The following is a 21,609-nucleotide window of genomic DNA, read 5'->3' on the forward strand; positions in this document are numbered from 1 at the left end:
CTTTTGGCACCTTTTCTGCATAGTTTTTCGATTCTAAATTATTCATGAATTCAGTATATTGTTTATGAAGAGATTCATTGACACTTAATCTCTTTCTCAGTTTATAGGCAAATACTTCAGCTTGAAGTCTGTTATTTGGCATCACAACATCATGATTTCTTAAAGGCAGATCAGTTTCATAATGTCCGTCTTTTAATTTTATAGAATTGTCCATAATACTAATGAATCGTTTAATTTCTACTGACATGAATTGTCGGTCATCACACAGTCTTTCACCGAATTCAAGATTAAAGTATCTTTTAACTTGTAGTTCTAAATTATGGTCCACATGACAGTAATTGACACTAATATGATTTTCAAAATTCCCGTTAAGACCATAAAACAACCAACCCAATGGTGATCTTACAGCATACGGTTCACCGATGTTGCCTGTACGAATCTCAAGTGGCTGTGTCGCCAATGGAAAGTTCGCACCAATCATCACTGTCACTCTGGGTATACATTTACCACCCAAATCAGGTAATTTAATGTCCTTGAAATGTTCCCATTTATTGATATCGGATTGTTAAGGGGCATCCCTCATAGTAACTGGAATTTTATCTCTTATGTATGCCTGAGGCAAATCATAAAATGCTTTACCACAAACATCACTTACTTGTACAAGATCAGTCACTATACTAGTGTTTATAGTCTGTTCCAAATTAATGGTTTGAAATTTCAGATGATAGAAAATCTCATTGTCAAAGAATAACACACGAGCCATTGTCTACGAAGGCATAGGTTGAAACTATATCGTCATTCACTTTAGGTTTTAGGCAGATAGGAAGAATTGCCATTAAAGGGTTTCCACCCATAATTTCAGCTTTAACACAACCTGAAGTTATTTTGTAGTTCATATTATCAGTACTGTTCTTAACACCGGTTTCACTAGTATTATGTTTTTTCTGTCCCTTGCAGGATCATGCATAACAGTTTGATGAGTTCTTGTACACTTGTCACATTTTGACCATTCAGGATTTGGACACTTATCTTTCATATGACCAGGATTAAGGCATGCATAACACAAACCAAGTTTTCTTACTGACATATCACGATCAAATTGAGTAATTCCAGCAAATCGTCTACACTGTAACAAAGAATGATATGTTTGCTGTCCACAATAAAGACACGGCGACTTGGCTGCTAGATTTTCACGCTTCATACTATGTACCACAAGTTGAATGTTTGTTACGTTCACTCTCCTTTGTGGGATTTTTGGTTGAACGCTAAATGACTGATAATTTGATCTCTGTTGGTAACCCAATCCACAAACTCTTGGATTGTTCTTGTTCCTTGATAAAACGCCCACAAAGTTATCAAAGTCACTTAATGTAGGAGAACGATTTTCCCTTTTCACAGAGTGGACCTACTTCCGAAATCCACTTTTGTTGTATGGCTATAGGCAGTTTACTGCACAGTGTCTTAATAAATTCAAATCCATCAAGAAAGTTCACGTGTCTATTATTTCGTTTTGAATTAACACAATTGGTTAAGAATATTGAGAACTTTCTCAACCCCACTTTATCACCATTCTGAATTTTCGACCAGTGTTCAGCTTTTGATACAAAGGCAGATGCAATAAGTTGCGAATTACCATAGTCTCTAACAGTCTTCTTGCTTCACGATACGCATCAACAGGTGGTTCTATCAAAGGGCAGAATTTTATCAGTTCATGTGCTTCCCCCTTTGTTTATTTTAACATAAATTCTAAGTCTGGCGGGGTCATTAGTGTTCCGTTCAATAATAAACTGAAAATTCTTCACAAATGTTTGATAAGATAACACATCAGTTCCATCAAAATAATGTCATTCCTGGCTAGGAAGTACTTGGTCCCTCTGATTTTCAACAAGTTTAACTAATATATTGGATATGTCAACATTGTTCACAGGATTCACAGCCTTCTTAGGGTAATTATCAGAAATCAAACTCAGAGGGATCTCCGGTTCATTATTCACAGAAATGTCCAGCTCAATCACAGGATTAAGAATAGTATTGGGAGAATGTTCAGGAATTATAGGTTTTTGTTTGAATGTTATTTCTGACACTCTACTTTTATTTTCTAACACTGTTATTTGCTATTTCTGTTGCTGCTTTAAGTTGTGCATGCAGAAGTATTTCCTTTTGTTTTCTGTTGATTTCTTCCATAGCTCCTTGCATTTCAAGCTTTTGTTTTTCTAGTTGATTGGACTCTTCCAAAGCAAACAATTCCTCTTTTAGTTTTATTGCACGCATTCTGGCTCTAGAGGCTGAAGAAACTTTACTCCCTTTACTACTAATATTCGAGATGCTGTCTTCGGGATTTACAGTGGGTTTATCAATATCATCAACCATAGCACTGGCCCTGTGTGACTCACATGCTTCTGTCACTTGTTTGTTACGAATACCTGCCCCGTGTAGGTTAGTAGGCCTGTCATTCGCAAATAATTCAATGTCATTTTGTATCACATCATCGGAAATCAATCCAGGATTCGAGGCAGTTTTATGACTAGCATTTGTACTTACAATTTGTATGACTGGCTCCAAAACAGGCGGAGGAGGGGTTCTGTTTCCCGCTTAACGTTGCTCCATTCCGGCTCCAACTCCAGACACCAGAACAACACAAATTAATGTCACAAAAGTAAAAGTTACACAACACAATGATTTCATCGAAATGTCAATTTTAGATGTTTTCTACTTGATTATGTAGATGCCGAGCTGGTGAAGACTAGTTCGATAATGTCATGGAGGTGTATATATTGACTAGAGTGTATGGTGGTCACGTGATCGCGTGCCGACTACGGAGGTCGGCAGCCATTTTACAACCGGGAAGATTTAGCCTACATTGGCATATATCAACATGCCGGAGAGTTATGTCAGGCGAAAAGGGAGTGGATTATCATTTCATAAGTAGGTAAGATATATCATAAGTGAAATAGTGATCTAATAGATATAGTATAATCATCATAATTGTGTAAAATAATTTAATAAACACCGCGATAAGACGTCGAACACTGTAAGTTTGAGGCCGGAAACCGGGCAGGTCTATATTATTAGTACTGATACTTTTATTATGTAATAATTACAAGGTCCGTGCGTTTAGCGAACTCATAAATTAATGTATATTTAATTATTATGGAAATTGCGCATATTATATATACACACATTTTGCATTGTACGAAAAATATCAGGGGGAGTAAGTCTACTTATTGGAGTGGAGTGTTTAGTCACAGACATGCACTCACTGGCCAGTAGTTGCTTTGCTATCGGTTAGTTTTACTCCCTCGGATTTTATTAATTAGGCCGACATTCATTGTGTACACAGATGTACAGAATAAAGTGAAAGTTTCTTGCAATATTTATGTTTCTTTTTTTTCTTCTTCTGAAAACCCGCTTAAAACCCCCGAACAAGTTAAAAAAAAAAATGGTTAATAATAATAAGTAATTTTGATAACTTAATTCCCAGTCAAATTTTGGAAGAAAAAAATAGGCCTGCTACTGCTACTACGAAAATCTTATTAAGTATGATTAGGTTAGTCTTATTTTTTTGTAAAATTTAATATACCGTCATATTTTTCAACAAAGAAAAATCAGACACCAGATCATGGAAATTGAAAATAAAAATAGGCCTAAGGCCTTGCTAGGCGTTTTTATATATTTTCCTTTTTTTTTTAAAAAAAAAATATTTTCAATCGGCATCAGATATTATTCTACTGGTAAATGATAGAAGTCATAGATTATTTTTAAAATCGATTTTATTTCTTTACATGATATAGATAGTTTAGTTATATCTGTCAATCAAGCAGTCCTTTCATTTCAAATCGTCCAACTGAACAAATTATTTAGATCTATCCAAAATAAAGTTTTATGTGAACTACCAAGGAGCAATGTTCAAAATTTTGCTGAACACTTTATAGATCTGGACATTCGAGGACGTTCACTGTGCTCAATTAATAAAATAAACATGATTTCGTCAGTTCTGCATTACAATTTACACCATGGATGGTGACAATGCCACAGTATTCATCATGATGATGATTATGATAAGAGTTATTCTTAATAATAATAAAGCCCCAAAAATATGCCAGTTGACCAAAATGATTTTGTTTTTAGGACAGTAAGGTAAGACCTTTCAATCATCATTTTTTTGGTTGATATTGTTGAATTAGAACTGCTTTTTTAATGGGCTTGTCCGCCCTCCGTCAGTCTATTTCCCTTTGTTTACATAGCGTTCATCCGTGATTCTTTCCTGGTTGAAACATGGCGGCCAGTCTCCAGTGACGGCCCACAACGTTAACGTTACGTCAATGGGGATCACATGACCACAATACACTCTAGTCACACTCGGCAAACCTCAGCAGATTCCGGTACCCTACATCTAGATGTAGGGTACTGGAATCTGTTAAGGTTTGCCGAGTGACTCTAGTCAATATATACACCTCTATGGATGATGTTCACTTCACTAAAATATTCACATGACACCGCTATTTAGTCCTTTTTTTCAGCCTACCGTTCCATACGCGCTGGACTTGAAAACCCATGATATGTAAGAAACACGATACTGCAAACAATAACAACTATTTATTCACTGTCACATAATATTACACAAAAGTTCACAGCTTGCAGGTCACATTTTATACGTTCATAGAAAATCAAATGTCCAACATAATGTCTGCGGTAGAAAACAGTACGCTGTCACCAGCTCACATCACACACTGGCAGCTTCACTTGCACATGTTCTCAACATCTGCTTGGTTGCTAAGCAATTGACTCGTTTTACTAGACACTACGTACTATTCTACCCGGGGGGCAGTAGTAAAAAAAACATCATACGTCAAGTCAAAAAATATGCACTGGACCTGGGTAGACCACCCACCCATTAAAATCTTGCGTACAAAAAAATGCACCATCATTTTTAAGAAAGACCACCCTAAAATCTTGCGCAATAAAATGTGTTCTTCACAGTTGCTTAATTGACCACCCAAAAATCATGCGCAAGAAAATGTGTTCCTCACAGTTGCTTATTAGACCACCCTAAAATCTTGTACAAGAAAATGTGTTTCTTGAAATATCTCATTTTAGACCACCCAAAAGTATGTGCAATACCTAACTACTAAAGGCTGAGTAATAGAACAAATGACAAGACGATATGTTATAAATACAGTATTTATATTGAGTTGATGTTCGACAAAATTCTGAGTCTGAATTATTAGCAACGATAGTCTAAGAATGCCCATATGCAGAGACAGGCTAAAATATATGAAGTTAGGCTTGTACCTATTCATTTATTGTGCTTTCCCATATCCACTCAAATCTACTGATCACAGGTTGACCAATTTTGACCAGAGTGTGAAGAAGTAAAAGATTACCCAAATCTCATCTCGGCATGCTGCGGTGTTGTAGGTAAAAAAGATGTTAACCCTCTCCACACGACGTGTTTATTTGGAGTGGGCTGGCAAACCAAATTGACAGGACAACAGTCGATCAAATCACCGGATAACACTTGAATGAAATGATAAGGCTTTGAAATATTAATGAATATTTATGTAAATAAACATATACAAGAAACAGGAGTTACAGTATAAACATAAACAAGTTGACAGCTTTCTTTGTTGACAGTTCTAATTCAATAATTAGAGTTCACAAGTCACGGAATTCACAGTTCACAGAGTTCATGGTTCACAGAGTTCACGGTTCACAGAGTTCATGATGTCTATGGAGATCCGCCATGTTAGAAAGCATGGGTTTTCACGAAATTAAGGTTCACTTTAAAATTCACTATAAAGTTAATCACAGTCGTCTCCTTACGACACAAAGTTCACCATTCACTTAAGTATCACAATTGTCCTAAAAACATAGTTACCAAACACCACTTCCGAGACGGGGGATAAAAACAGTATCGACACAGCATTGTAACATGCTTGTGAATCTTGCGTTTTGGTTGGTGGATTAGACAACGTCGATTGGACAATATATAACTCCCCTCTGTTTTAGCAAGGCGAATAACTGCGTATATAAATATTACAGTGTACTTTTTTTTTCATTTTGTGCTCAGCCATCTTCCTCAACCCAAATCTTTATTGACAAATATCTTCAAGAAATTCTGCTCAAATGACCATCACACTATTTTCAAACTTCATCCAAACACATCTCTGAAATACATGTATATAAAACAGAAGAAAATCAGTCATAAACAGGCATCATAAATTATTCGTAACTAAGCAGTGTGGACAATTTTGTTTTGTTTTTTTGCACTCTGGGAGTCTCTGCAGTGTTTACTTTAAAGTGGACAATTTAAATCAAAGTTTGCCCAAATTCTGAATAACATGATCCGCCTGATAATGAGTCATTAGTCTCAAGAAATTGTTTGAAAATATCGTCACTAGGGGAGGTGAAATAGCAGCTGATTTGGGCCTAGGATAACGGGAAATTATGCTAAAATTGACAATGACAATGATTGACAACACGTCAGAACGATATACATCGCAACCACTTGAATCCTAGGCATCACATAGTTTTATAGGGTATTCTGAGGGGTGTATGCAAGAACTGCTCTTCTCTGAACAAGAACTAGCAATAAAATTATGTTGACAGTCTGCAAATAAAATAATAAAGGCTAAAAACTCACCCATGTTAAAGTTATTGTAGTAGGGTGTTTTAGCCCCTTTAAATATTTTAGTAGGGTGTTATAACCACTTTAACTATTTCAATCAGTCTCTATTGTCTTGAGTATCCAGCTAGCCTTTTCTTTCCAGTGGTGATATTTACTTTAGTTTAAAGTTTAAAAATGCTATTGTTATAAGGTAGTGAGTAGATTTCATTCCCTTGGAAACCTGCTTTGTTGATTTTGGTTACTAACTTCACTCTTCTATTTTCTACCCATCTTTAAACAGCTCTTCTTAATCATTTATTTCAAGGTAGGTTTTGTATTTGTTTGACTGGACTAGACATTTTAAACTATATAAATAATTCCAAACTATTAAAGTAAATATTAGCAAGTTAATAATAATATATATATAGAAATTAAATAACCTTATATTTCATAAGTAAATGTTGATTAAATATATTTTTCCCTCATGTGTAAAGTCTTTTAATTGTGATATTGTGATGTCAAAACTCCTACTACAAAATGGCGCCCAACGTGATATAGAGACAGTTGATTCCTGTGTTTTGTGATCTGTGTTTTGTGAACTCTTGCTTGATTTGTGTTTTTGTGTTGAATTCTTGGATTTTTCTGGATTTCTGCGAAAGAGCTCTGTAAGTTGTTTTTCTTATACTTGGCCAAGTAAACATTTTGTTTCAATAAATATATTATTATACTTGTATTAATTGTAATATTGTGTAATTTATTATTGAGGGTGTGAATGTGTATGTATATCTGGGGACGCCTAGATTATCTGTCTTTATCTTATACTTATAGCGTATAATATTTGTTCTTAGTGTTAAGGTACATGTATATAAATTACAAAGTAAAATACACGTATCGTAATTTAGACAGCTAGATTATTATAAATAATCAAGGTGACTAAAGCATAAAATAAATACTGGTTATTTTACTGTTACTCTACTTGTATATAAGTACATATTTTATAAATAATTGTTCATAGTACATCTTACATTATACATTTATGTAGTAAAAATATTCATTTAACATATTAGTACAATCATTAAATAGTTATTTGGTAAAATACATCTTTAACATTACAGATATCAACATTACATCAATATTTAAAAATAATTAAGGTGCTATTAATTACATAACATTATAATATTAGATCCTGTGTAAAACAGACATATTTATTTTACATTGACCTACTTCCTGTGACATTGACCTAGTGACATTGACAGCCATTTTTTATTTGTTTACATTCAACATAGTTTCATAGCTTAACATCAGCAAAACACTTGCACTTAACTTTCTATTTCTCAGTTTTTCTTTCCTTGTAACTCGTCTTGAATTAATAAAGGGAAATTGATTGCTCGTGACTTTGTTTGATTTTTATTTAACATTAGCGTTCCAGTATTTGATGATTGTTTTTCTTGCATTTTCGTATTTTCATTTTTGAAGAGTTTTGACAAGTTTCAGTTGGGTATTTTTTTTGGACTTGGATTTTTTGTTATAAATCTTCATATATATTCTGGTTTTGTAGTTGTGACTTCAACTTTGTAGATTGTTTTCGGTATTGAATTCCACATTCCAGTCCGAGAATTTTGTTTGATTTTGATTTTCACTTAGATATTTTCATCTACATGGTGTGTAATTTTGAATTTCCAAATTTTTTATTTGTCATTTATGTGGTATTTTTTCATTAATATTTTGTTACATCTGTGCATAGTTAACGCAATGGCAGAAGCAAATGCAAATGAATTCACAACTCGTAAAATTATTAATGAATTAAAAGTGGTGATGTCCCAATTAAATTTAGATATGTAACATGAAGTGTGTAGGGATGTATTAGGATATGGCCCTTTAATTGACCAATCTTCATCTTTGTCATGCCCAATGTCAACCCCAAGTATTCCTGTGTATTGTCCTCGATCAACGGTCAGTGCTTTTTCGACTTCTACTATTACAGATGCTTCTTCACGAAAAACCTCAAGATTACGTAATGAGACTTTTTATGTTAACACACCATCAGATTTACAGAATAGAACCCCATTGCAGAGTTATCCAGCAGCTGCAATTCAGTTAAACCCTCCAGTTCAGACATCTTCTCCTGTTTTCATACCCTATACTTCATCTGCTCAAATTAACCCCACTTCTACATTTCAAAGATTATCTTCAGCATCCAGATTTGAAACGCCGATTGTTTCGTATTCACCTTCTACATCTTAACTGAGATTATCAACTTTTTCTGGGGATGGGAATAAGGGGGATGTTTTATATAATCAATGGCGGTTAGAAATTATTGGTCTACAGCAAGAAGGTACACATTCTGTGCCTGTTATAATTAACACCATTCGCAGAGCTGCACGAGGCACAGCTGCTGAATTTTTAATTGAAATTAATCCGCAAACAATTAATGAGGTATTTATGCACTTTGACCCATTATTTGGTGATATTTTATCAGTAGAGGTTTTGATGAATAAATTATATACAGCAAAGCAGCAGGAAAATGAATCCATTTCTTCATGGGCATGTAACATCAAACATATTGTTTCAAAGTTAATTAATGCTGGTATTCTAGTTGAACCTGCTTCAAATAAAATATTGAAGGACAGATTTTGGCATGGCCTGAGCAATTCACAAGTTAAATCTAATACTAGGCATATTCTTGATGCTGATGTATCATTTTCAGTTTTAATGACTGCTGTTAGGAAAGCTGAAGAAGAGATGCATATTTTTTCAGCCACTCCTAATCTCCCTAGTTCTTCATTTTCACGTAATATCTACAACTTCAAGTTCTACACACTTTTCAAAATAAAATTCTTCAACAGATTTCCGGTTTGTCAGAGCAAATGAAGACAGTAAATTCTCGTATAACTGATATGGAACATCAGATGCAGCAACCACGACAGAGGTACTATAGACAGCCACCTACACAGTTCAATTCTTCGTATATGAGAGATCCACCTCGTCAAGTTCATGTTCCTCCTTTTCCTCCTCCTCCTTTATTCAATCCTGCATTTCGCCCACCCAATCAATTTTCAAATATAGGTGATTATCGTCCTAGGGTCATTCCTATTTGTTACGCTTGTCAACAACCTGGTCACAGAAGAGGGGATCGAGAGTGTCCTTTAAACTCACAAGGACTTATTCCACGGGGCGGTCGGTAAGTCCTGATGTTTCATGTCAACAGAATGCCTCATCTTTTATTTCAGATTTAGTTGGTTCATCCAACGTTGCTCAGATTTTAATTAATGATATTTTATGTTCTGCATTATTAGATTCTGGGTCCATGGTTTCGACAATTTCTACTGATTTTCATCGTCGTTTTTTATCCAATTTTCAGATTTATCCTTTGAACGATTTATTAGATGTTCGTGCTGCAGGTGGTGTTCCGGTTTCATATCTTGGGTACATTTCAGTTCCAGTTCGTATTCCAGATACTTCAGAGGATTTGCAAGCCTTAGTTTTAATTGTTCCTTCGTGTTCTTTCAATTTAAAGGTTCCATTTTTAATCGGTACAAATATTTTATCTAGATTGTGTAATGTTCAGACTAAATCCACTGTGTGGAATTCCACATTTTCACTTTTAACTTCACAAGTTCAATCCAGTAAAGTTCCTTGTTTTTTAAAGTCAAGCTCAAATTCGGTTAAGATTCCTGCAAATTCGTCAATGCTTGTAGCTGGTACTTCAAAATTAGTTAAACCATTACCTGGTAAATGTTATATGGCGTTAGATGATATATCACTTCCTGGTTCTCTTCATGTTGTTCCTGGTATAGTTACATGTAATTTTACACAGCCTTCTAATAAAGTGAGAATTAACATTACAAATTCGTCAGACAGACCCATCACTATTCCTGGTAAAGCAGTTCTTTGTCAACTTCAGCAAGTAGACGTCGTAAATAATTCTCCATTTTTATCGTCAAATAGTTCTTCAGAAAAGCCGTTCGATGATTTATTTAATTTTCAATCTATTCATTCAAAGTGTACAGAAGAAGAAGCTAATCAACTTAAAGCTCTTTTACCTAGTTATAAAGATGTTTTTAGTCTATCCGATACAGATTTTGGTAGAACAGATATTATTAAACACAGAATTCAACTAACTGATGATACTCCCTTTAAACAACGACATCGCAGAATACCACCTTCAATGTTTCAGGAAGTGAAAGATCACATTAATGATATGATATGTTTGTAAAAAAGATGGTTCCCTTCGTTTCTGTGTGGACTACAGAAAATTAAATTCAAGATCAGTTCACGATTCTTACGCACTTCCCAGGATAGAAGAGACTCTTGATTCACTTCATGGTTCTAAATATTTTTCTTCATTAGATTTAAAAAGTGGGTACTAGCAGATACAAATGGCTGAAGAAGATAAACCAAAGACAGCATTTACAACTGGTAATTTAGGCTTTTGGGAGTTTAATGCTATGCCTTTCGGGTTAACCAACGCGCCTAATTCTTTTCAGCGTTGTTTGGAGCGGTGTATGGCTGATATTCATTTATTTCATTGCCTTATATATATACAGATGATATTATTGTTTTTTCCAAAACTTTCGAAGAACATCTTGTTCGTTTTGAATCTGTATTTTCTCGTCTCAGGAAGCATAATCTGAAATTAAAACCATCGAAGTGTGAATTTCTACAACCTTCATTAAAATATTTGGGACATTATTTCAGAAGAGGGTGTAAAGGCTGACCCTGACAAAATTTCTACACTTAAAAACTGTCCGATTCCTTCTAATGTTGGTATTTTAGAAGATATATTAAAGATTACTCAAAAATAGCTAAACCATTAACTGATTTACTTGTTGGTGAGCCTACTTCCAAGAAATATTCAAAATCATCTGTTAATTCTTTTCAGTGGTTACCAGAACATCAGGAAGCTTTCGATACTTTAATTTCATGTTTAACCTCAGCACCAGTTTTAGCTTATGCCGATTTTTCATTACCTTTCGAACTTTTCACGGATGCCAGTTCTCATGGTTTAGGTGCAATTTTGTATCAAGTTCAAGATGGAAGAAGACGTGTTATTGCTTATGCTAGCCGTACATTATCTAAATCTGAAAGACATTATCCAGCACATAAACTTGAATTCCTGGCATTAAAATGGGCAGTGACCAAGAAATTTCACGATTATTTATATGGCAACAAATTCATAGTAAAGACAGACAACAACCCATTGACACATGTACTTTCTTCAGCTAAATTGGATGCTACTGGGCATAGATGGTTAGCCGATCTTTCAGCTTATGATTTTTCTTTAAAATATTTACCTGGTATTCATAATGTTGCAGCTGATGCTTTGTCAAGACTCCCTGTTTCAAATCTTGATAATTCTGTTGTATCTGCTATAATTAATTTCACTGACGTTGATCTTGGTAAAATTGAAACTTTTTCTTTTAGTCAGAATGTTCTAGATTGTGTTGTTTCTTCTATTGTTGGTTTTCCTGTGGAATATTCAAATTTAATGGATAAGTCAAGAGTTTTCAAGGCTCAACAAGATTGTATTGGAATTCAGTACATAATTCAAGCTGTTAGAAATGGATGTAAACCTACAGATTTTCATAGTGTCGATAAGGATACAGCTGCTATACTTCGTTCCTGGGATAATTTAATTTTAAAAGATGATATTTTATATAGGAAATACTTACCTTCACCTTCATCTGATACCGTGTTTCAAATTGTTTTACCTGTTTCTCTTCGTCAACATGTATTATCATTACTGCATGACAATGTCGAAGTATGTAGAGGAGTATGTCAGATCCTGCGACAGATGTATTCGCCGAAAGTCTCCTCAGCAGAATATTAGAGCGCCTTTAGTCAGTATTCAAACTTCGGAACCATTACAACTTGTTTGTACTGATTTTCTTTCTTTGGAACCATCTAAAGGTGGTGGTATTGAGAATATTTTAATCATAACTGATCATTTCACAAAATTTGCTGTAGCAGTATCAACAAGAAACCAGACCGTGAAAACAACCGCTAAAATCTTAATTCAACATTTTTTCTTACCATATGGCATTCCTGCACGACTTCATTCCGATCAGGGTCGAAATTTTGAATCTAATATTATTAAAGAAGTATGCAGTATCTTGGGAATAAATAAATCTAGAACAACACCTTATCACCCCATGGGTAATGGGTTATGTGAGCGTTTGAATAGAACTTTATTAAATATGCTTGGTACACTCACTGAAGATCAGAAGATTCGCTGGAAAGATTATGTTTCATTTTTAGTATATGTATATAACTCTACAAAACATGAGTCCACTTCTTATTCTCCTTTTTATCTAATGTTTGGCAGAGATCCGAAACTTCCTGTGGATATAATTCTTGGTGACAATTATTCTTCTGATACTAATTCTTCATATACACAATTTGCTTCTCAGCTACAAGATAAATTCAATTTGGTTAATGAAATTGCAAGACAGAACATAGAAAAGGCTCAACATAGACAGAAGTTTCACTATGATACTAAAGTTAAAGGCGCTAACCTTCATGTTGGAGATATTGTTTTGGTAAGAAACGTGCAAATTCGAGGAAAAAATAAATTGGCTGATAAGTGGGAGAATATTTGTTACACTGTAATTTCACAGCCTGATTTCAACATTCCAGTGTATATTGTTCAAAAAGATGGCACTTCCGAAAGACGCACCCTTCACAGAAATCTTCTCTTACCTATTTGTTCTTCAGGGCATCCTATTCCAGCTCCCCGATCGAAAGTGTCACAAGATACTACTTTGTCAACTGAGTGCAGTATTTCTGATGAATCTTTAAGCCAGGTTAGTGCGAGTGATGTAATTAGGGAAGTCATTCCTCTTTCTGATGCAGGTAGTGTTGTTTTTCAGTCTTCTGATGCAAATGGGTCTGGGGTTAATATTAATGATAGTAATTTGGTTTCTGATGATCACTGTTCTACTGATAGTTCTTTGCATAAAGCTCCAGATATTTTACCACTGGATATTTCTTCTGGTCCAAGTGGGTCAGACAGTTCTTTTTCACAGCTTGATTCTAATTCGTCAGAGGATCATGTTCCTGGAAAATGTCAACCACCGGGATGGATGAAATCCGATGCTTGGGTTTTAGGGAATACTGTTTGGGTTTGATTTTCATTGATTATATCTACTTTTATAATTGTCCCATTTTTGCATTATTAGTTCGGTTAAAGTAGAAATAAATGTAGTTGCTATAATAGTTTTTAGTTGATGACGACTTGGATTTGTTTATGGATAATGATTTTGGTTTTGTGGGTTGGTTCATTATGTATATATATATGTGTGTGTGTTGTTTTTTTTTTAAAGTGGATTATAGGCTGGTTAAGTCTGTTCATGTCGGGACGCCACTTCTTGTGCTGGGGGGATAGTGTAGTAGGGTGTTTTAGCCCCTTTAAATATTTTAGTAGGGTGTTATAGCCACTTTAACTATTTCAGTCAGTCTCTATTGTCTTGAGTATCCAGCTAGCCTTTTCTTTCCAGTGGTGATATTTACTTTAGTTTAAAGTTTAAAAATGCTATTGTTATAAGGTAGTGAGTAGATTTCATTCCCTTGGAAACCTGCTTTGTTGATTTTGGTTACTAACTTCACTCTTCTATTTTCTACCCATCTTTAAACAGCTCTTCTTAATCATTTATTTCAAGGTAGGTTTTGTATTTGTTTGACTGGACTAGACATTTTAAACTATATAAATAATTCCAAACTATTAAAGTAAATATTAGCAAGTTAATAATAATATATATATAGAAATTAAATAACCTTATATTTCATAAGTAAATGTTGATTAAATATATTTTTCCCTCATGTGTAAAGTCTTTTAATTGTGATATCTATTTGTTTTATAGTGTTTCGTATTGTGTTGACTATAAAGTGTATAACTTTATAAATCATCTTTATTTTCCTGGAAAAAAAGCACCTGTCTTAGGGTATGTTTGAAATATGTAGCCATCATTGTCGCCGGTTGTTGCCAAGACTTATCCCTGTGTAGTCTCGGTTAACAGGCCGTAACTAATCCATTCACGACTGGCACTACCGGTCAAAAAGGCCACACTAAGGCTAATTTACTAGTCTTTTTAAAAATCTTCAGACATTAAAAACATTTTATTTGAAATATTCGAATAGCATTTTCATTCATAATTTATTTACCAGCGACCCAAGACTCATCAAACATTTTAAAATTGAATTTATCTTCGCTTGGATTCGACCACTAATTCGACACACCTCTTTAAAAACGGAAATACGATTCTATTTTGATGGAGTTGTTATTGATATGAACTGAAACACTTCGTATCCCGTTTCATGCAATTTTCTTGCAGGTCCCCATTAGACCTCCTAATTTTCTTACCCAGAAATGCTTTTTTTCTTTCAGAACTCTGTTAGACCACCCAATTTTCTTACCCGGAAATGCTTTTTTTCTTGGAGAACTCTGTTAGACCACCCATTGACCCAATTTTCTTACCCGGAAATGCTTTTTTTCTTGCAGAACTCAGTTAGACCACCCAAGTCAACAGTTTGATTACCTAAAATTATAGCAACTAAAAATAGTAAGCAAATTATTAAAATAAATTGTATCAAATCTGTGTTGATTGGACTTTAAACCCCATTTCTTTCTCTCTTGAAAAATTATTCATTCAGTATTTTTATTTTTTTTACAGTTCCTGCTAATAGATCTATTCTGTCGGCAATAGATAACTCTATTGCACCACAGAGACGCATCAGTGAGGAAGCAGATCAAGAAAAAGAGGCGCTTAAATTACAAATTAATGAAATGTAAGTGGTTGTTTTGGAGTATTGGACTCTTCGCTAGAACGTGACTGGTTTGAATCTCAGTATGTGCCGAGAAGAATCTCAGCATTTTTCAACCTCGGTTTCAACTTGTCAGAGGTAGCATCTGTGGGACCGACAAGTAAAGTGTTGCATAAATAGTTGTTCGGATGGGACAAAAACCAAGGTCAACACATGTACACATTGGCATGCATGTGATAAAAAGAAAACAATGATAAATCTTTCTGTACATTCAAAATTTTATTACATTAATTTTTATTTCATTTAACATGCGTAGGCATTTTGAATAGGTCAAGTCTGTCATTAATTTATCTTCTTCGCCGTCTTCAGTTGATCGCACTCTTGTCTTTGCTATCATGTGTTCATTGATACTGGGCGTACTCGATTGAACGTTCCGGAATTGAATTCTCTCAATCCCAAAAATAATGATAATCGAGTGAAAATGGGTACTTCGGGCCACAACGCATGCGTCGACTGGATATATAAATATCTAATCCAACCATGCAGCCGAATCCTGTTCGTCGTGTTTAATTACGTCACAATTATACTCACACCACCTCCGTTGTCGGGACTGACAGGACTGAATTCCGCGTCACTCGATTGCAATTCTGTCAATTCGGGACGTTTCGGACTGTGACTCAAGCATCCCCAGGTCGTCGTCACACGGTTCGAAGAGATCCGTAGGGTGACCAAACTTATAGGTTATTCAGGTTCAATCGGCATGCGCAACGAATGTTTCCAACAGGTGATAGGAATATTTTTACGACTGTGAATTTGGGGGAAAATTCGTGGATATTCTTGAGTATTTGTCACAACTGTCGTACAAGAGATTAGAATTATAAAGGTAATCAACAAAGACCCACTGTAACGAGTTTTAATCTCACAGATAATTGATTGGTGATTGCTTGTTAATCTTTTGTGGCTTCACACCCATCCAGTTTTAATCTCACGGATAATTGATCGGTAAGTGTTTGCTTCACACCCACCGATTGAAGGCCGGATTATCTGGTGTCGATTCAATGGAAAGCGTATGACGGGACGGCTGATTGATGTCATAGATTTTTTGGCTGAAGTAATAAGGAATTAAATCGGGACATGAAAATGGTGTCGGATGTAACAGAGTGCTGTAGTGATCAGAGGTCGGATGTGACAGAGTGCACTGTACAACCATTGGGATTTCCCCTTTGTCAGTGGTGTAGGACGTAGGGCCTGACAAGTACAGCTGTCAAGTTGTTCCAATGGGATGAAAAACCAAGGTCCCGTGTATACATTGGCATGCATATGGAGGGGATCACTTGATAAATGCTGAACAGAATTGAACCATTGTTCATTTTAGAGAATAAACTGTTTAAATTTTATAGTTTGAAAGAGTTCAAAATATCTCAAATGACAAGGCTCGACATTAAGGTCTCTATTATAATCTAAACTATAATATCATGTTTTAACCTCTCTATATTAAATTGTACAGGGAAATAATGATAGAAAAACTCGAGAACCAATACCATGCGAAAGAAAAAGAATTAAGAGAATTAAGAGAATTTACAGTTTTAGAGAAAAGTATTATGGATAAAGAAGTAAATGAGAAAGTGGAGGTAAATGTATCGAAATGAAATGAAATGGGGTTTAATGTCTTACTGTTCTGCTCCGAACTGGGTTAATGAAGATGGGGCATACGCCATACAGTGTGCTATGAGGGAAATTTTGCCCGGGCAGTGGCACTACAGCCTACTCTTATATCGAATTCCAACTGCCAAGGGTTAGGCAGAGTGATAGGCTTGATGTACTTTATAAAAAGAAAGAAATTGGGTTTAACATCCTACTGTTCTGCTCCGAACTGGGCTAATGAAGACAGGCATACGCCATACAGTGTGCTATGAGGGAGATTTTGCCCGGACATCGGAACTACGGCGTACTCTTATATCGAATTCCAACTGTCAAGGGATCTTTTACGTGCACACCAATATGTACACAGGACCTCGGTTTTTCGTCCCATCTGAAGGACTAGACAGCTGTCCTTGTCAGGCCCTCCGTCCTGCATCAATGACAAGGGGAAACCACGCCGGAAAATCAGGTTGAACTTTCTCGGCCAATGCAGGGATCGAACACCTGACCTCCAGGCTAGCAAACCAGCGTCTTACACACTTAGGCACCGTGACCCCCAGGTGAATATATCAAACATACCCAGATTGAAACTACTAATCAAAATTTTGATTTGATCGGTAAAAATTTATCAAAACTATATCCCACTGCTAAACAATTGTTGACAGTTATTTTGTTCCCTGTCCTACGCGCAAACAAATTATTTCAATAAAATTTTACGATATTTTAGTCCCAAAATGACACAGGTTGTGTGGAGTGGATGTTAAACCTCTCTGTCTGTCTCTCTCTCTCTCTCTCTCGAAACCCCCCAACATATTGTTTCTCTCTCCATTTTCCATCCTTATGTCATGATCGACAAAAATGAACTAAAGAAATGAACTATTTTTTATTTTGGAAGGTTTCAATTAAAGAAATGGGTGAAAAGTTAAATCAACGTGATTTGTATATAAACCAAGTAGAAGCCGAACTTTATAAACTAGCAGATGAAAAGTCAACTTTAAATGAAAAAATAGCGGAATTTGAGAGTGAACTCGCAGATCTGAGACCAAAATGTGAAAGAGTGGGGGGACTTTTTTCAAGAGTTCAAGAATTGCAGACGGAACTTGACCTGAAAGAAACTGAGATGAAAAAACTTGTAACAAGACTCGAAATGGCCAGTCAGAGAGACAAAAGCTTGACGAGTGTGAATAAGAAAATAGCAGCAATAGAAGCTGGAGCAGAAAAGAAGGATGAAGTCATCCATCCCTCGAAGCATTATTCCGACCAGGTCACTCAGCTACAAGGTGAAAACATGGTCTTGAAAGAGAAACTGACAACAACTGAGGCCGAACTGCTTTCAAAAACTGAGGCACTGGCAGAAACACAACCCAGGTTAGCAGAATTACAGAAAGAGTTGGAGAATCTCCAGAATGAGGTTGGTGACTTGCAAGACATTATTGAACGAGAAACAGATGAAAATACGGAAAATAAAGAAAAAATCACAAATCTTCAAAGAGAGATTTCTGATCGAAGAGATCAGATTGAAGACCTAGAGGGACAAGTCAAACAACTGTCATTGACAAAAAAATCCCTGGAACATGACTACGAAAGATTACACACGGACCACGCAGACATGCTGTCATGGTACCAGAAACAACAGGAAGAAGATATACTCAAAGCAGAAGGTAAAGATACAGAATCAATCTTGAAGGAACAGTTATCAGAATTACGACAAGAATTTAGCGTGAAAAGAGAGGCCATCGTTACTATGGAAATGGAATTTCGTGATACGTTAGCGGGTAAGGTTGAGGAACTGAGCAACAAGCAAATAAAAGTGGAAACATTAACGACTGACTTAGAAGCTTTTGATAAAACGAAAGAAGAGTTGGCAGACGTGACCAATGAGAAATGTGAATTAGAACAAGATATCAAAGACAATATTGAACAAATTGCCATTCTGCAAGTTGATTTGGAAGAGAAAACTGAAGCCATAAAATCCTTGAAACAAGAGAATGAAGCTTTGTGTCAGGATTCTGAAGAATCCAAAGAACAGATCACAAAATTACAGATTGATGTCGCAGATGGTCTTGAGACAATTACAGAACTGAAAAATCAAGAAAGTGAATTAGAAGCTAAAGTCCTTGAGCTTCAACATGATTTGTCCGTAAAATCTGAGGAAGTTACAAGATTAAATGAAGGAAAGGCTTCAGAAAGTCATTTCCAAGAACAGATTTTAAACTTGCAAAATCGTGGAAGAGAATTAGAAGAGCAGATTGTAGCATTAGAAGAAGAATTGTCCACAAAATCAGAAGAAATTAAAAATTTACATCAAGAAAAAATATCTGAAAGTGAATTACAAGCTCAAATTACAAAATTACAAACGGAATTATCAAATGGATTCGAGACAATTACAGAATTGAAAAATAAGGAAAAGGCTTTACATGGAGAAATCAAAACACTGCAGGAAGATTTACTGAAGAAAACTGAAATTTTTTCAACGTTACAAGCAGAAGTAGCGACGGATAATGAACAAATAACGTGTCTACGCAAAGATTTATTAGAAAGTGTAAACACTGTTGATAGGTTAAAACAAGAAAGACAGTCAAATGTGACAGATGCTGAGCAGACGGATAATGGAGGGAGAATACAACAGCTACTTGACAAGAAAAAAGAATTGGAAGAAGAAAATCGAAAGGTTTGTCATATTTTTATTTTGAATAAATATGGTCGGCTCCATTTTTCAACCTTTGGCAATTTATAATGCTTTTTTGAAAATGGATCCATTCTTTTTATTGAAACTAAAATGTGGGATTACATGGTTTATAATAGAATTTTCTCAGGCCTACAAAGGATTTCTATAAAATAAGCATGAGCCTTTCAGTATTGAAATTTATGGTAGATCAATTTAGACAATTATAAATTAGTTCAATTTTTATAAATTTGTTTAATTTAGAAAATGGAAGAACAGGAAACTGAATGGAAGAAAACTGTTAGAGATTTGAAATTAGATGTAAGATTAATTTTTTTTTTTATTAATCCATTGAACTATATATGCATTGCAGACTTTAATGTTATAGATTTATCAAAAGCATGATAACTTGCCTTTTCAAACCTAGACCATTGTCCACTTGAAACAATAAGGGAGTTTTCAAAGGGGTTGGACGGCCAAATGGTTAACACGTTTTGCATCAAAAGGTCTGTCATTGAGTCAACTGGTGTGGGTTAGATTCTTCGCTTGTACGTGACCAGGAGTAAGGTTGCCTGTCCTCCGGTTTCCTCCCACTCCACCGCTAAAGACTCATACGCGCAAGTGAATGATTGAAATAAAATTGAGCCACATGTTAGTCTTGAAATGACTCAGTTTGTATCAGTGGAGGTTACACTCCCCCCCCCCCCCTCTCTCTCTCTCTCTCTCTCTTTCTCTCTCTCTCCACACATTTTGTTGTGGATGAAATAACCGTAATGACCCTTTAATATAAATATACAATTACTGAAATATTAAATAATATAAAATATGTTATTTGTTTGACAGAGTTTCTCTTTACGATCACAACTCATTGATGCCAAAAAAGAATGGGCAAGATTGGGTCAGGCTTTTGATGCTTTTGATATTAAAATTGAGGTAAGTCTTGGATTATTTGTGTATGTTCATGTAGCCTACAAAAAATTTATTTTTTGATGATTTTACTTGACTAATGAATTTACTGAAAGTTTTAACATATGTCTTGGATGTTATAACATATCTTATTGTTCACATATCCTTTAGAAATTTAAAAAAAAAAAAGTTATTTAAAATAGATTGACTGTTAATTGTCCTCACCTTTCAAAGAAAGCAGGGGGACTATTTTTATGGGTTTGTCTGTCCGTCACACATTGTAGAACACAATAATTTTGCTTCTAATTGAGGAAGTGTGTTCAAACATAGAAGGGCATAAGAACAATTTATAAAAACAATAATTTTGCTTCTAATTGAGGAGGGGAGTTGGACGGCCGAATGGTTAGCACATGCACGCTGTATCATAAGGTCCAGAATTAACAAGGTATGAAGGACACGCGATTGATAATTCCAGAATTAACAAGGTATGAAGGACACGCGATTGATAATTCCAGAATTGAATTTGTGAAGAACTTATTTGAGTGGCATTTAGTAATTGAAGGGTAACACAATTAGTACCTACTGTTACTGGTTTATTGACATGCAAAGTTTCAAGGAACCCACTGTGGCTAAGTGGGTAAGACGCTGGTTCGCTAGCCTGGAGGTCGAGTGTTCGATCCCTGCATTGGCTGAGAAAGTTAATTGGGATTTTCCGGTGTGGATTCCCTTTGTCAGTGGTGCAGGATGTAAGGTCAGACAAGGACAGCTGTCTAGTCATTCGGATGGAACAAAAAAACGAGGATCCGTGTATACATTGGCGTATAAAAGATCCTCTGGCAGTTGGAATTCAATTTGAAATTTCCCTCATAGTTCACTGTATGGCGTATGCCCGTCTTCATTAGCCTAGTCAGAGCAGAACAGTAGGACGTTAAACCCCATTTCATTTCCAATGTATCAACGATAATGCTCTCGGCTTTTTCAAGCATATATGTTATATGTTTGATATAGACCAGGGCTGGGGCCATTACAT

General features: G+C 35.4%; 1 protein-coding gene and 1 long non-coding RNA gene across 6 annotated transcripts in view; one reads left to right on the plus strand and one right to left on the minus strand.

Moving 5' to 3' along the window:
* Nucleotides 1-21,609, plus strand: part of LOC126832539 (uncharacterized) — a 96,484-nt gene that overhangs the window by 53,797 nt on the left and 21,078 nt on the right. For 2 of the 5 annotated variants that reach the window (XM_056103418.1, XM_056103420.1), the window contains exon 15: nucleotides 2,726-2,929. The exons of 1 other annotated variant lie outside the window; for it this stretch is intronic. In XM_056103418.1, coding sequence (XP_055959393.1) covers nucleotides 2,726-2,778 — 53 coding nt within the window. In that variant the 3' untranslated portion in view covers nucleotides 2,779-2,929. Of the gene's footprint in view, nucleotides 1-2,725; nucleotides 2,930-15,276; nucleotides 15,392-16,804; nucleotides 19,680-19,937; nucleotides 19,995-20,516; nucleotides 20,607-21,609 lie in introns of those variants that run through there. 2 more of the 5 variants (XM_056103416.1, XM_056103417.1) reach the window with 2 other exon arrangements.
* LOC126832573 (uncharacterized) overlaps nucleotides 5,538-21,609 on the minus strand; it is a 79,481-nt gene continuing 63,409 nt past the window's right edge. The window contains exon 9 of the long non-coding RNA XR_008789324.1: nucleotides 5,538-6,167. This is a non-coding gene — a long non-coding RNA (uncharacterized LOC126832573). The remainder of the gene's footprint in view (nucleotides 6,168-21,609) is intronic.

This window comes from Patella vulgata, chromosome 9, assembly GCF_932274485.2.
Source record: "Patella vulgata chromosome 9, xgPatVulg1.2, whole genome shotgun sequence".
Lineage (NCBI taxonomy): Eukaryota > Metazoa > Mollusca > Gastropoda > Patellidae > Patella > Patella vulgata.